This window comes from Hydra viridissima, unplaced genomic scaffold (genome assembly GCF_058129835.1).
Source record: "Hydra viridissima isolate aposymbiotic clone 2 unplaced genomic scaffold, HvirCarnegie_v1 scaffold_9, whole genome shotgun sequence".
Taxonomy (NCBI): Eukaryota; Metazoa; Cnidaria; class Hydrozoa; order Anthoathecata; family Hydridae; genus Hydra; species Hydra viridissima.
In genome coordinates, this window is record NW_028324308.1 from 11,489,971 (window position 1) to 11,503,605 (window position 13,635).

The 13,635-nt window shown below is 26.3% G+C and overlaps 1 protein-coding gene across 12 annotated transcripts; it reads left to right on the top strand.

Annotated features, from left to right (window-relative positions):
* The first annotated feature begins 598 nt into the window (after positions 1-598).
* On the top strand, positions 599-12,896 carry LOC145185246 (sodium/potassium/calcium exchanger 3-like). 12 transcript variants are annotated; one of them, XR_016455417.1, is made up of 23 exons: positions 599-848; positions 1,758-1,783; positions 2,126-2,215; positions 2,473-2,549; positions 2,704-2,778; positions 3,903-3,987; positions 4,597-4,682; positions 4,809-4,883; positions 5,028-5,053; positions 5,168-5,221; positions 5,461-5,549; positions 5,682-5,742; positions 6,980-7,082; positions 7,188-7,231; positions 8,239-8,297; positions 8,421-8,487; positions 8,959-9,047; positions 9,711-9,801; positions 11,092-11,170; positions 11,256-11,370; positions 11,973-12,085; positions 12,196-12,261; positions 12,499-12,896. XR_016455417.1 is itself a non-coding variant. In XM_090097287.1 (21 exons), exons 3-21 carry the CDS (start codon positions 2,161-2,163, stop codon positions 12,649-12,651), a joined length of 1,536 nt encoding a protein of 511 aa, XP_089953413.1. In that variant the 5' UTR covers positions 630-848; positions 1,758-1,783; positions 2,126-2,160; the 3' UTR covers positions 12,652-12,896. The 12 variants fall into 12 exon arrangements, 9 of the variants coding, with proteins under 9 accessions (XP_089953415.1, XP_089953413.1, XP_089953410.1 ...); XR_016455416.1 differs by having other exon boundaries at positions 630-848; positions 4,579-4,682; XR_016455415.1 differs by lacking the exon at positions 599-848 and having other exon boundaries at positions 1,604-1,783; positions 4,579-4,682.
* Positions 12,897-13,635: the final 739 nt, after the last annotated feature.

The window sequence follows — 13,635 nt, forward strand, 5'->3', positions numbered from 1 at the left end:
CCGAGTGCACCTTATTGTAAGCTTTGAGACGATGGATTAGATTCAGTAAAAAAAAGGTGTGGGATGACATGGTTAAATAAAAATAACCGAAGAAGTTATTCTTTTTTGGTTCATCTTTGTGCTATTTGATAAATAAACCGTTTTTTTCCGAACCTGTACTTGCAGAAATGACCAATCAGATCTTTGTCACTGGACGGTTACCTGTAACCCTAAAACTACTTGCAATATTACTTTTTGCCATTCATTTATTACAATAGGTTGGAGAAGCCTTCCAAGTTGTGCTTTTGTTTTGGGTGTATCTCTTCCTAGGTGTCTTCCAATATTTCAATACTTCTTCATCCCAATATGTCTCAAATACTTTGAAGACAACTTAGGTAGAAGTTCATGGGTCTTATTACATGGCAGACAAAATAGGTAAGTAACAATATCTCTCTGTTTTGGAAAATTTGTAAGCTGATAAAAATAGATAACAAAAATGCATTTTATAACACGAGACAGAAATCAGCAATCACCGTATGTGTTAAAAATACAGAGATTTGTTCGCTACAAATTATCGATATTTAATATTTGGTGGTGAAGTCGATTTTTAACCGAAAATTTCACTAGTATTCAATAAGAGAACTCAAAACTCAATGGAAAGTTCGACGAAGTAACTGAACGACCACGCAACTCCTCATGTCCGAAGAACTCAATGGAAAGTTCGATGAAGTAACTGAACGACCACGCAACTCCTCATGTCCGAAGCCCGGATCTGGCACGTGGTTAAGGGTCATCTGCACGTTCTTTAAAGGTGTTAACTTCAATGGACTATGCCTAATGGAGTGAAGTAACTCAAGTTATCACATAAGGTGCTTTCCTATAGTTCTTCCTAATAATTCAGTAAATGATTTTGAATAACACTCTGAGCACTCTCTTTGATATCAATTCATGAGGTTTAGTATGAAAATAAGTGTATTTAATATTTTAAAAAGTAAATCAACAACTGTATTTTTTAATTATTAAGTTGTGGTCTGCACGCTTTTAAAAGGTTATTTTTATATATTAAAAAGTATGAATAAATAAATAAATAAATAAAATAATAATAATAATGGAAATAACAAACGACGGTATGAGTTTTTATGTGGTTCTCATCGCTAGTATTCTGTGGCTTATCTTCAAAAAAATGTTATTTAAGTTAAAAAATTAGCTGGTCCATTTAAATGTATGTGAGCTAGACCATCATCATCATAGTCAACATTGTTGTCACTGTTAACTATTATTGCTATTGCTTTTATTCTTAGTATTTCTCTCTCTCTCTCTCTATATATATATATATATATGTATATATATATATATATATATATATATATATATATATATATATATATATATATATATATATATATATATATATATATGTATATATATATATATATATATATATATGTGTATATATATATATATATATATATATATATATATATATATATATATATATATATATATATATATATATATATATATATATATATATATATATATATATATATATATATATATATATATATATATATATATATATATATATATATAGAGAGAGAGAGAGAGAGAGAGAGAGAGAGATGCACACGTTTATTCATATATACATATGTATATATATTTAGCAAGTCCATCAGTCAAATGGCTAGAGTTAAAAAAATAGATATATCAAAAATGTTCATTATTGGTGTTATGTTTTTTTATATTGCTGGATCTTACAGTTATAATAATCTATTTAGAACCAAGGGTGGTGATGTAGCATCAGGTAATATATTTTTCCTATTTGGATAATACAATAATTTCTGAAGTAGTTTCAATATAAATGTTTATTATTTGTCATTGTAATAAGTTTTTTTATTTTAACAAGAACTCCGTTTTATGAAAAATAGAATTGTATTCTATTTTTAATTCTTTTTTTTTTATTTTAACAAACAATTGCATTTTAAATATAAAACTCTGGCCATGTAGATATAATGAACACAAATATAAATGTAATTGTGCACAATAAATATAAAAGTACATGTAGAATACCCATATTTTTGAATGTTAAATAAATGTCTGCTAAATATTGCAAGTCTTTTTGAAAGGCATTTTTTAAACTTTTCAGTCCCACTTGAAAGGCAGTATTTATCAAGAAAGCTCATGACTTCAAACTATTTTACTAAAGAAGAAAACAAAACCGACTGTAATGAACCAAGTAAGCCAGCAATATTATTTTAATTATATTGGAATGTCTTAATTTTTTAAAAAAGTTTTATCAAATGGACTTGTAAGGAAATTTATCATCTAAATTCTATTTTAAGGATATTGAATTGTCAAATTTTGAGGCACAGATACGACAAATGTTATTTAAACTGAGGTTAAAACTGGTTATACAATAGGTTTATCAAGTGGAAACACAGCAGAAAGCTCTACTAAGAGGGCAATTTTAAAGTTAAATCAATTTTTTTTAAGGTATTTCAAATTTCCCAAGAGACATTTTTTCACAGAAACAGCGTAGATATGGTGCTGTTTTACTACATATTTTAATGGTATACTTTAAAGAAATTTTACTTTATCACTATTAATTGTGAATGCCATATTATGTTTCTACATATTCAAAAAGTAAATACTAATGACATGGTACTATGAAACAGAAATACAGCATAAGAATTTTATTAATAAAACTATTTCATTTAAATTTAGGCTGTGTATATGTTCATTGCATTGGCAATTGTTTGTGATGACTACTTTGTATCTGCACTAGATAAAATTTGCTCTGTAAGTTTAAAATTTATCTTGAATAAAAATGATTATTGGATAGATAATAAAAAATGAATATTCAATAAATATCAGTATCAAATACTCTTAACTAGAAGCTATCCAAAAAGATGTATGTAGCATTTTTAACAAAGACCTTCCACTTTCAGATGTTCATATTAAATAATGATAATGCAATTATCTATTTTAGTGCCTGTTGTTAAAATTTCAAAATGCTAACAGAATTTAGATTAATTTCATTCAAGTAGTTAATCACACTTTTAGCATAATGAGCTCTTGCTTGATCTGGCCAAAATGTGTAATTATTATCTGCATAATGTTGTCTTATAAAAAAATGCCGTCACTCTTTTTTTTGTACATTCCTTTAAACAGTTGTACTGATAAGGTTTTAAAAAACCCTTTTCTGAGAAGCGCAACCAAACCATTATATGATATTCAAACTTCTCATTTCATCCTTAATAATTTGGCTTAAATTCTTGAAATTTTGATACAATCTACATCTCTTCCTTGCTTCAGCTTTCTGTTCCTCTGATTGCATTGGAATTACATTTTTTTGTCTTTTTCATATACTAGTGTACTTTTTAAGCATTTTGCCTATTACTGAGGTTACTGCAAATATTAATTGCATATTACTAAGAACATTATGATAATCATTTGAATGAACGTTTAAATGATCTGCTTTGTCTGATTAGTCAAATGTAGCTTTTAACTTTTGCTTCCCTTTGGTATCCATTATTTTCAGTTTTCTTCCACTTCCAATCCTTCTTTTCAATCCTTATATGTTCTATGTGCTTTATAGTGCAATATCACATGATAGGTCACATGGTCTAAAAGACACTTAGGGAGTCTCAAAATTTGTCTCATTTCTTAATTGTAACCCTTTAAAATAAATGTTTGGAGTAACTTTTATTAAAGTAGTTAGAATATTGTTTATTAATATGCTAGTATAGACCAAAAATAAAATGCATTGCCTTGAATATGATATTGAGATAAAAATTTAGCAAACAAAAAAGCTTACTTCTAAGAAAACCTAAAATGTAAAGTGACCATTTTGGTCAAAAGGTGGGTTTGTTGTGAACAAGTTATTTCTTTTTGTGTATTAATCTACATTTGTTTTTCCCTAGTACCTTAGGCTAGAGGAAGATGTTGCTGGAGCTACATTCATGGCTGCAGGAAGCTCAGCTCCTGAATTGTTTACATCAGTTATTGGTATATTCTTTATTTGCCTCTTTATTCGCCTAAGTAATTTTAGATAATTAAAACTGATGTCATTGATGATAAACAAAAAATACACGTTTCCTCTGTTTACTAAAAGGTTAAAAATTTAAAAGAAATTAGATATTTTTAAATCTTAAACTAATCATAATAAGACTTAAATCAAACAGTTGTATACTGTTACCATCTAGTATGTTAATACAACTTAAACAAGTATGTTTATAGATTATCCATGTAGCAAATGCTTTAAATGCAAAATGTTTCTAAATTACAAAACACAAATGTCTCAAAGTATGTAAATTATTAATTTAATATATAAAGAAGTGTATAAATACAACATGTAATATATTATGTAAATTTATTATTAGATTTATATACTTTGTTACATAATTCTTGTAGAAGTATTAGAAAGGACTACAAAATTAAAAAATAAATGTTAACATGTGTGTATATTGCAACTGGTATTTCATAGTATAATTATTTTCCATCACTTTAAGAGTCAAATATTTTAAAAGTGTAAAGTAAATATATTTTGGTATCTTACATGCCATTTTATACAAAGAGTTAAACATTTGAAATAATTAGGTGTGTTTATTGCAAAAGGCGATGTTGGTGTTGGGACTATTGTTGGTTCTGCAATATTTAATTTACTTGTTATAATTGCTGTGTGTGCCTTATTTGCTGGTGAAGTTAGTTAATTTCCTTTTTAATTTTTTTTATTTCTTAGTTCAGTTAACTTTTTAGTTTTTATGTGTGTTTTAATTTTTAGATTTAAATCTTACTTATATTAAAGAATCTAAAATTGTTAAATCTAGGTCATAAATCTAACAAAATGGCCTTTAATCCGAGACTCTTTATGCTATTTACTCACAATTGCTGCATTAATTTGGGTATTGATTTTGATATTTGTTGAAAAACCAAAATGTCTTTTTCTTCTTGCAGTTTTTCTCTTCATCATCATGAAATATATGTTATGTATGTTTTTATAATAGGTCATATATGTTTTTATAATGGGTCATATGTTTTTGTAATAGGTCATATATGATGGACAAGTAATGTGGTAAAGTCTTTTATTGAATGCATAAAAGTTATAGTTGTTTTTTTTTTCTATTATTTTTTTATTTAAATATTTTTTATTTTATTTTTGACTTACTAATTTCTGACTTCATTTTAGGTATGAAAGTTTGATCCTCATGCTGTTTTACATGGGTTATATTGTTTTGATGAAGTAATTTTTTTTATCATAGTTTTAAATGTTAATACGTCAACCTTTTTTTTTTTTTTTTTTTCCATATTTTGAATAACCATATTACCTATGGATTATTCTGCTGTGAGTATCTTAAGCTTTAAGTGCTTTTGCTTTTATTTAGATTTTTATTTTGGATATTAGGATTGAAGTTATGAGTTTAATTTTCATTTTAGAGATCGAAATGTTTTTTTTTTTCTTTTATCCTTTATCTGTAATAGGTTTAACCCCAGAATACTTAAAGTGATTGAAAAAAGAAAAAGAAAAAATGAAGAAGAAAATTGTAACCTATTGAATAAAAACCCAGTTGGTAAATGTTTAGCTTGTTTTGTACTGTTTTTCCTGTTCTTTAAGTTTTTAAACTTCTGTGATATCACTGCTCCTGTTATATCATCAGCTCCTGTTGCTTAAACAGTCATGTAAAACAATTTTTTTTTTCTAGAAAAGATTTCACTCATCAAATCTACTGAAATCAATAATTTGGAAGCTGCCAATATTAATATGTAGAAATCTGTTTGCTTATTTTGTTTTTATTTTCTTTCTTGATGATAAAATCATTCTCAGTCTTTATATCTTCGTATGCCAAAAGCCTCCCTTTGCATTTTTTATAACTATGTTAGTTATATATATATATATATATATATATATATATATATATATATATATATATATATATATATATATATATATATATATATATATATATATATATATATATATATGTGTAATAAAAAAAAACAACAACAATCAATTGTACTAAAAGTTTCATGCCTTATGGCAATCATCAGCCATGAAATACAAAAATATAGAGAATTTTTGTATAAATTTTAAAAAAAATTTATACAAAATGTTGAGGACTTTTATATGAGCATGAGATTTTATATTTGAAAATAATACAACTTAAAAAAGCTATATATGTGATATGGCTAATTAAATAGCATTTTGAGTAATAATTATGTTGTTAAGTGCAGCATAGATATTACAAAATGTTGTCTGCGTAATTTGTTTGGCCATTGTCCTGCCAAGAAACCATTAATATTTTAAAATAATGGCTTAGCCCAAATGAAATTTGCAAAAGATCATTTGCATTGGACTTTAAAAGAACGGTCAAAGTCTTATTCAGTGACGAATCAAAGTTTTTTATGTTTGGTAGCAATAGTATCAAGTACATACGATGTCCAAATAATTCCTGTTTCACACTGGCCTTCTCAAAACCCAGATTTAAATCCAATAAAACATCTTTGGGAACATTTCGATCGTCAATTCAAAAGCAAAAAGCCAACCAATAAAAATAATTTATTCCAGGTGCTTTCAGATTGTTAGGCAAATATCCCCATAGATGTTTTATTAACTTAGTTGACTCTATACCTTGTTGTTGTTAAGTGATGTTAAAATCTAGAGGCTATCCAACAAAGTATTGATGTTCTGTGATGAAAAATTGTGGAGGAATTAGAAATAATATCTCTTTTTTGAATTTTTTCATTTATTTATAAACTTTTGCACAAATATGTTTTCAATAAAATTTAAATTTCTCCCTTCTTTTATAAGTTATCATTTTTTTGAGTAAATTATACTATATATTTTGAGTAAATTATACATTATAGGAACAATTGTTGAAAGTTTTATTCATTTTTAGTGAAAATTCAAAAAGTTATGATGAATAAGTTTGAAAAATTTAGCTGTTTATAAACTTTTGCACGCTACTGTATAAATATATATAAAGGGTCTTGTTAAATTTAGACAAAAAAAATGGCAAGAGTTAGGTATGCGAATCATGCTCACTGATAAGTTTTCTCCAGCAACAAGATTTCGTGCAGCCTGTAACATTATAATAATCCAAAGAGTATGTTTTATTGCCATAAGTATTCATATTTTTTTTTTTGTTTTCATAAGAACAGTCTAAATGAACACCTAGTCATATTACATCAAGTTACACAATTTTTTTTAGGGTTACACAGACATAGACAATCAGAAACTTTTGGAGTTTGAAAAGTAATTATCATTATTTTTTTAAATTACTTCACAAACCTCACTTTCTATTTTTAAAGCACTTTTAAATTTTGATTTGCATTCTTGAGTTTTTGGTTTTAAAATCAAATGCATGATGTAAACATAAAACGTTTCTTAAAACTGAAGAGAATTTTTGAGAAAACTATTTTTATCTGATTTATTTGTTGCTTGTGAAAACAAATTGCTTCTTTTTTTTTAATTTTGTAAATGTTAAACTAAATTTCTAAAGTCTTTCCAATTAAGTAAATAACAAGTGTAATAAATCAAAGTTCTGGTTCTGTTGTGATTTTTTACTTTAGTAAACCAGTTAAATGTGTTACTTTTTGCTTTTAAAAAAGAAAGTTAAAAAAAAATTCTTTTTCTAAACAAACTTTTGTTCTCTTTCATCAAACTTAAAAAAAAATACATTACAATTTTATATTACTGATCTTTAGTAGTTTTTAGTTTTACACAAACATATCTTTAACTAATGCAGGAAAAGCAAAAACTTTTGGATTTTCATTACTTGTTTTAAAAAATTACAACTTCTATAAAAAATTTTTTTTATAAGAACAGAAATTGCAATAAACACACACATGTTAGCATTTGTTTTATAATTTTATAGTCCTTTTTTAATACCTACCAAGTATACTTAACATAATAAAAATGCATAAAAAATGCTTATAATAAATATAAAATATAGTAAATGTGTAATACTGTAATAATGCAGTAATAATAATTTTACTTGTTTTGAGTTTTTAAAATAAGTTATGATTATAATCAAAGAGAGACACTTTTGTAAGAGAAGAGAAGTTAGACAACACTGTTTAGTCACTATAGTAACACTATGGTTCCTCTCATAAGGGAGCAGAAATATGCAATTGTACAAAATAAGGACATGCATTTCTGTATATTTGGAAAATATTTATTATTAATGTTTTTATTTGGTGAAGAAATTTTTATAAATTTTATATTTGTATAATTCTTCGTATTCTTTATCTGTTCTGCAGCAACTTCATTATTTACTCCATTATTTCTGCTCGCACATTTGGAAAAGAATTTCAATTTTGTATGAGTTTTATTTTTCATTAATTTTTCACCAAGAATCATGAAAATTTATTGCTTTTTACTGCTTGAAATTTGATTGTGATAAATAATAGAAGTGATTGGGAAAGAATAAATCATTATTTAGGAATCAATCTATAAAATTGAACACACACGATACACCTCAAGTTACAGCAAGGATTATTATTTTCAAAGTTTGTTTTTAAATTAATAATTTTTTGTGTTTTGGTTATTTAGAATATTGATACTATTCAGAATATTTGTTGATATTGTTCAGAATAATCTGATCAACACATCATTTACAACTTTTATAATGCAAGAAAATTATTTTTCAATTAAATATAACAAATTAATATAGCTAATAAAATTATTTAAAAAGACTTGAAAAACCCTTTCTTCAGTTCTGATTTCTATTGCTTTTATGTTGCAATAAAGAAGTGTACAAGACCTGAACAGCTTTTCTTAGCATCTTTGATTGAGAAAAGATTTTGATCAAAAGATGTGCATATATTCATTTGCAGAATATATTTGGTGTATAAGTTGATCCAGTGTATAATTAAAATAACAATATACAACTATCTAATATAGTTTTGATTTTAAAACATTTCTTAAAAAAAATAATTAACTTGCTGTAAAAATTCTTTTAAATGAACTTTCATATTTAGCAAAGCAAGTGATAGTCATAATGCAGACCTACCAATTTTAAATGAGGAAAAAGAAGTTAAAGAAATATTTCAGCCATTTGCAAATCCAGGTATTATGTCATTTAAAATTTTTTAGTTTGTTGAAAAGTTTGATGCAGAAAAAAGTTTTAGAGCAACTACGCAGGCTAAGAGAGTTTTTTAGTCAATTTTATTGTTTGCTGACTTTAGAAGTATTAACTGTAGTATTGTCAATTAATTGATTGGTAAAATTGAATGATTGTGATTGAATTTAAAGTTTAGCGATCTGATCAAAAGATTAAAATAGTGTTCAAAAATTATTTTTTACAGATAAGAAAAATTACAACTGTATTATAAAAAATCAAAGATTGTGTCAACTCTACGTTGTTGCAAAATATAGTCTGAACTCTTTTCTAAATGGCTTCTTGTTTCAAATTATGCCCATTCAAGTCTAAATAGGTTATATTCTTTCTGACCAATTCGATTACCAGATTTAAATCTGATGATCAAGTTGGTCAGAAACAATTTTTTCAGGGGCTTAAATTTTTTTTTCCTTCACATTTTGACTGTGAAAGCTAAAGGAGTAAATGTCTTCATTTTGATAAATGTCTTCATTTTGATCATTTTATTTTTTACAGCAAGTAAATATCTTAATGAGAAATCAAACCAATGTTAAAATTTTACATTTAAAATAATATTTTTCATTATTATTGTTTGTTTTTTTAAATATTTATAATATTCAAATTTTCTTCTAGAGGGAAGTTTAATAAAGAAGACTTTTTGGTTGTTGACTCTACCTTTAGTAGCTTTGATGTATTTCACAATACCTGACTGCAGAAAATCAAGGTACTGTTTATTTTTGCTTTACTGTTTATTTGTCAATTTACTTAAAAAACTTTAAAATAATCTTTTTTTGTGTTTATTTGATTGATTTTGACAACATTTCTCTCCATAATTGAACAATAATTGAGGATCAAAAATTTTTCCATAATTAACCTGTTATAACATCATAACACATTCTTTTACCTCTAAATGTAAGCATCTCCATTTTTTCACAATTCAAAAACTCCTAAATTAACTTCTAATTTTGACTGATGATTCTGAAAAAAACTTGTGATGAAAGTTCTATAACTTTGTATGCCATATGACCAGACTTCTTTGTAAGTCATGTGACCAGACTTCTTTGTCTATCATGTGACATACAAAGAAGTCTGGTCACATGAGTTACAGTCTTTTTTGTGTTTGGCGCGCTTTTTGGTTTTACCTAACCTATTCCTAATCTACCTTCTTTTTTCCTTCCTCCGAGCCACTCATCATTTATTACAGCTTTTCCAAAAGAAGTCATCTTTGGGATTTATTAAGTTCAATTATCCAATCAGAAAGGATCACAATAACTAAAGATAACTTTTATAGTCTTTAGGAAAAAAAACTCCCTAAATAATAATCTGTGAAGGATAAAATGTTCAGATAGCTCTCTGAGCTGTTCAAATAGCTCTCTGATCTGTGAAGGATAAAATGTTCAAATAGCTCTCTGAGCTGTTTGAATATTTTGTTCTCTGAGCTGTTTGAACATTTTATCCTTCACAGATTATTATTTAGGGGAGTATTTTACCAGCAGCAGAAACAACTGCCTTAAAAGAGGTGTTTTTATAATCTGCAACTTGAATAACCAATAAGAACTTGAATAACAAAAAAGAAAGCAGATTTTCACAATGCCTATGGATAGAAATTTGGTAATAAATATTAGCATAGTATAATTGTACTTGGACCTTTTTTTTTTTTTTTTCTTGGGAAAAGATTTTTTTATAGAAGAATTGCTAGAAGTGTAAACTTTTAAAACATTTTTTTGTATTTGTCACATTTGTACATTGAACCATTAGCTTGTTAGAAATAAACTTATTTCAGGAATTTTTGTTATTTTGATTATAAAAGTTTTCACATTTTGTGGTTTATTGTTTCATAGTATGATTTATTTACAAATTTATTTACAACTTTTTTTGCACAGGAGGAAATTTAAAATAATTTTTTTCCTGTAATAAATAAGATTATTTTTTGTTAACAAAAATTAATTTTTTAATGTCCTGCTAAAACCCTATCAGTCTCTATATAAAAATGTTGTATCTTATTTTTCTGCAGATGGGAGGCATTTTATATGGTTACATTTGTTGTGTCTGTTATTTGGATATTTGTCTTTTCATATATTCTGGTATGGATGGTAGGTAGAGTTTAAAATATTTTTATTTTTATTGTTTTTTTATTTGGATTGCCCTATTTAATTAAATTACTGTTTCTATTTACAGGTATGCATTGTTGGATATACTTTAGGGATACCTGACGTAATTATGGGAATAACATTTTTAGCAGCAGGAACAAGTATCCCAGATTGTATGGCTAGTCTTCTAGTTGCTCGAGAAGGTTGGATCTGTTAATCTATTTAAGGATTTATGACTTTTTTTTTAAATGTTATCAACAACCAGAAATATTCAGTTAGTTGATGTATATTAATTTGTTACACAACCACTCACTACATAACCTTGTTTTTATTTTTAGATAAGGTAAATTGAAATAAACTTCACAGTAGTACCGAGGTTACCATGGTTGATTTTGTTGGGTATTTTGTAACAATATCAGTAACTAAAATTTCTAAAATGTGACGCAAGTTTCTTTTTGTTCTAACTAACAAAGATGCATAATTACAAGCATAACTTTTTTATAATTAAAAAAAAAATGAAGGTCTTAAATGTTGTAATAATAATTCATTGTAAATATAAAAATCATTTCATATTAAACATAAAAATCATTTAATATTAAGCAGAATGGTTGTGGAAATAAAACAATGGAAAAAAGTTTTAAAAAACAAAAAATGTTTCTTTAAGGGAAATTATCTCTCTCATCTCTCACCTCTGTGGTTTCAATTTAAGTTTAGCATTGTTTTCGCTGATGAACCTCTTGTTTTTATTTTTCAAAAATGTCGTATTAACTGCAAATATGACAGGTAACGTTTTCTACTTTAAAAGGACTGGGTGATATGGCAGTGTCAAACTCGATTGGAAGCAATATTTTCGATGTTTTGATAGGTCTTGCATTGCCTTGGTTTATAAAGACTGCAATAATAACCCCTGGAAAAAGTGTGAGTTTTGTCTCTTATTGATCTTGTTCTGTTTTTTTTTTAATCAAAGATTTTTTGTCATTGAGTTAGAAGTTGTTTTATTTTTTTTTTAAAAAAATTCTTTTTTTTAGGTATCAATCAGTAGTAAAGGCATGCTTTACTCTGTTGCTTTGCTTTTTCTTTCCATCTTTCTTGTGGTAAGTTCCTGATCATTCGTTTATTTAATATTGTCTTTAATATTTTATCATTTTCTTACTTCGTTTTATCTTTACCTTTTTACTTTATTTTATCATTATCTATACTTTAATATTGTCGCTATTTTATCATTATCTTACTTTATTTTATCTTTACCTTCTTACTTTATTTTATCATTATCTATACTTTAATATTGTCGCTATTTTATCATTATTTCAATATAAGTTTCTTTTATTAAGATCTTTGTCGTCCATGTCAATAAATGGAAATTGGACAGAAAGTTGGGTTTTATGTTCATTCTATTCTATCTTGTTTTCGTAACAATTTCAGCGTGCACAGAGTTTAATTTATTTGCGTACGTTAATCTTCCGACTTGTGTTTACAAGAGTTAAACCCTGAGACTTCTAGAACGCACTCTAAACGCTGAGACTTGCACTCAACGAATTATTTCCATAAAAATGTTCCGCTACAAAAATATGAAACGCATAATGATGCAATACTGTTTGTGTTGTTTTAACTTCTTTTTATGATTTTTTTTAAAGAACAATTTTTACACTTTTTTTACAGTTAATTATTTTGTACTTTTTTGCTGTGTAAAAAGTTTATAAAATTATAATATATATTGCAATTCTTAAAATCTTGTTTAAGATTTATGCTTAATTTATCCTTCGTTATTAACCTATTTTTTACTTAGTAAACTATTTGAATTATTTTAAAAAGGGGTAAAAAGAAAAAGAAAAAAAAGAAGTTCTTGAACCGGACGATTTTTTTAGCTCTAGGACTTCCATCCTTACTACATGGTGTTTGTAGTAATTGTTGCATATGATTTTTGTGTTTTTGTAATAGCTCACACACAGGCTTTGATTTCTTAGGTCAGAAAAGTTGCAAATCAGGAAGATCTAACTTCATAATCCTTGATACCTACATAAAATGATTTTAAAAAAGGGTGTTTCTCATGCATGCGATATTACAAGATGGAGAGTAAACTTGAGTAAAGAGTTTGAGATAATGAACGAAGCTCAAAAATATCATCTCCAAACACATTTAAAAGAAAGTCAACCGAATCATCAAACATCTGCAATAAAGGGGCAAAAAATGGACTTCCCAACCTAATTAAAAACTAAATTGTAGTAAAGTATTACCCTCATATTATAAGATTCTTTCAGAGTCAACAACTTTAAAGAAACTTTCAGTCAAAGTGACAAAGTAAATGCAGAAGTATATAAAAATAAATATAAAAAGCTGGAAATTATATGGCTTAGGGGAGAAATTAAAATCACGGATTTTTGTACAGTTCATCGACACGGGGGTTTTTTAAACGATTTGGATGAAAATTATTAAATTTAAAAATTTCTTTTGAGAGATAAAGTTTTCCA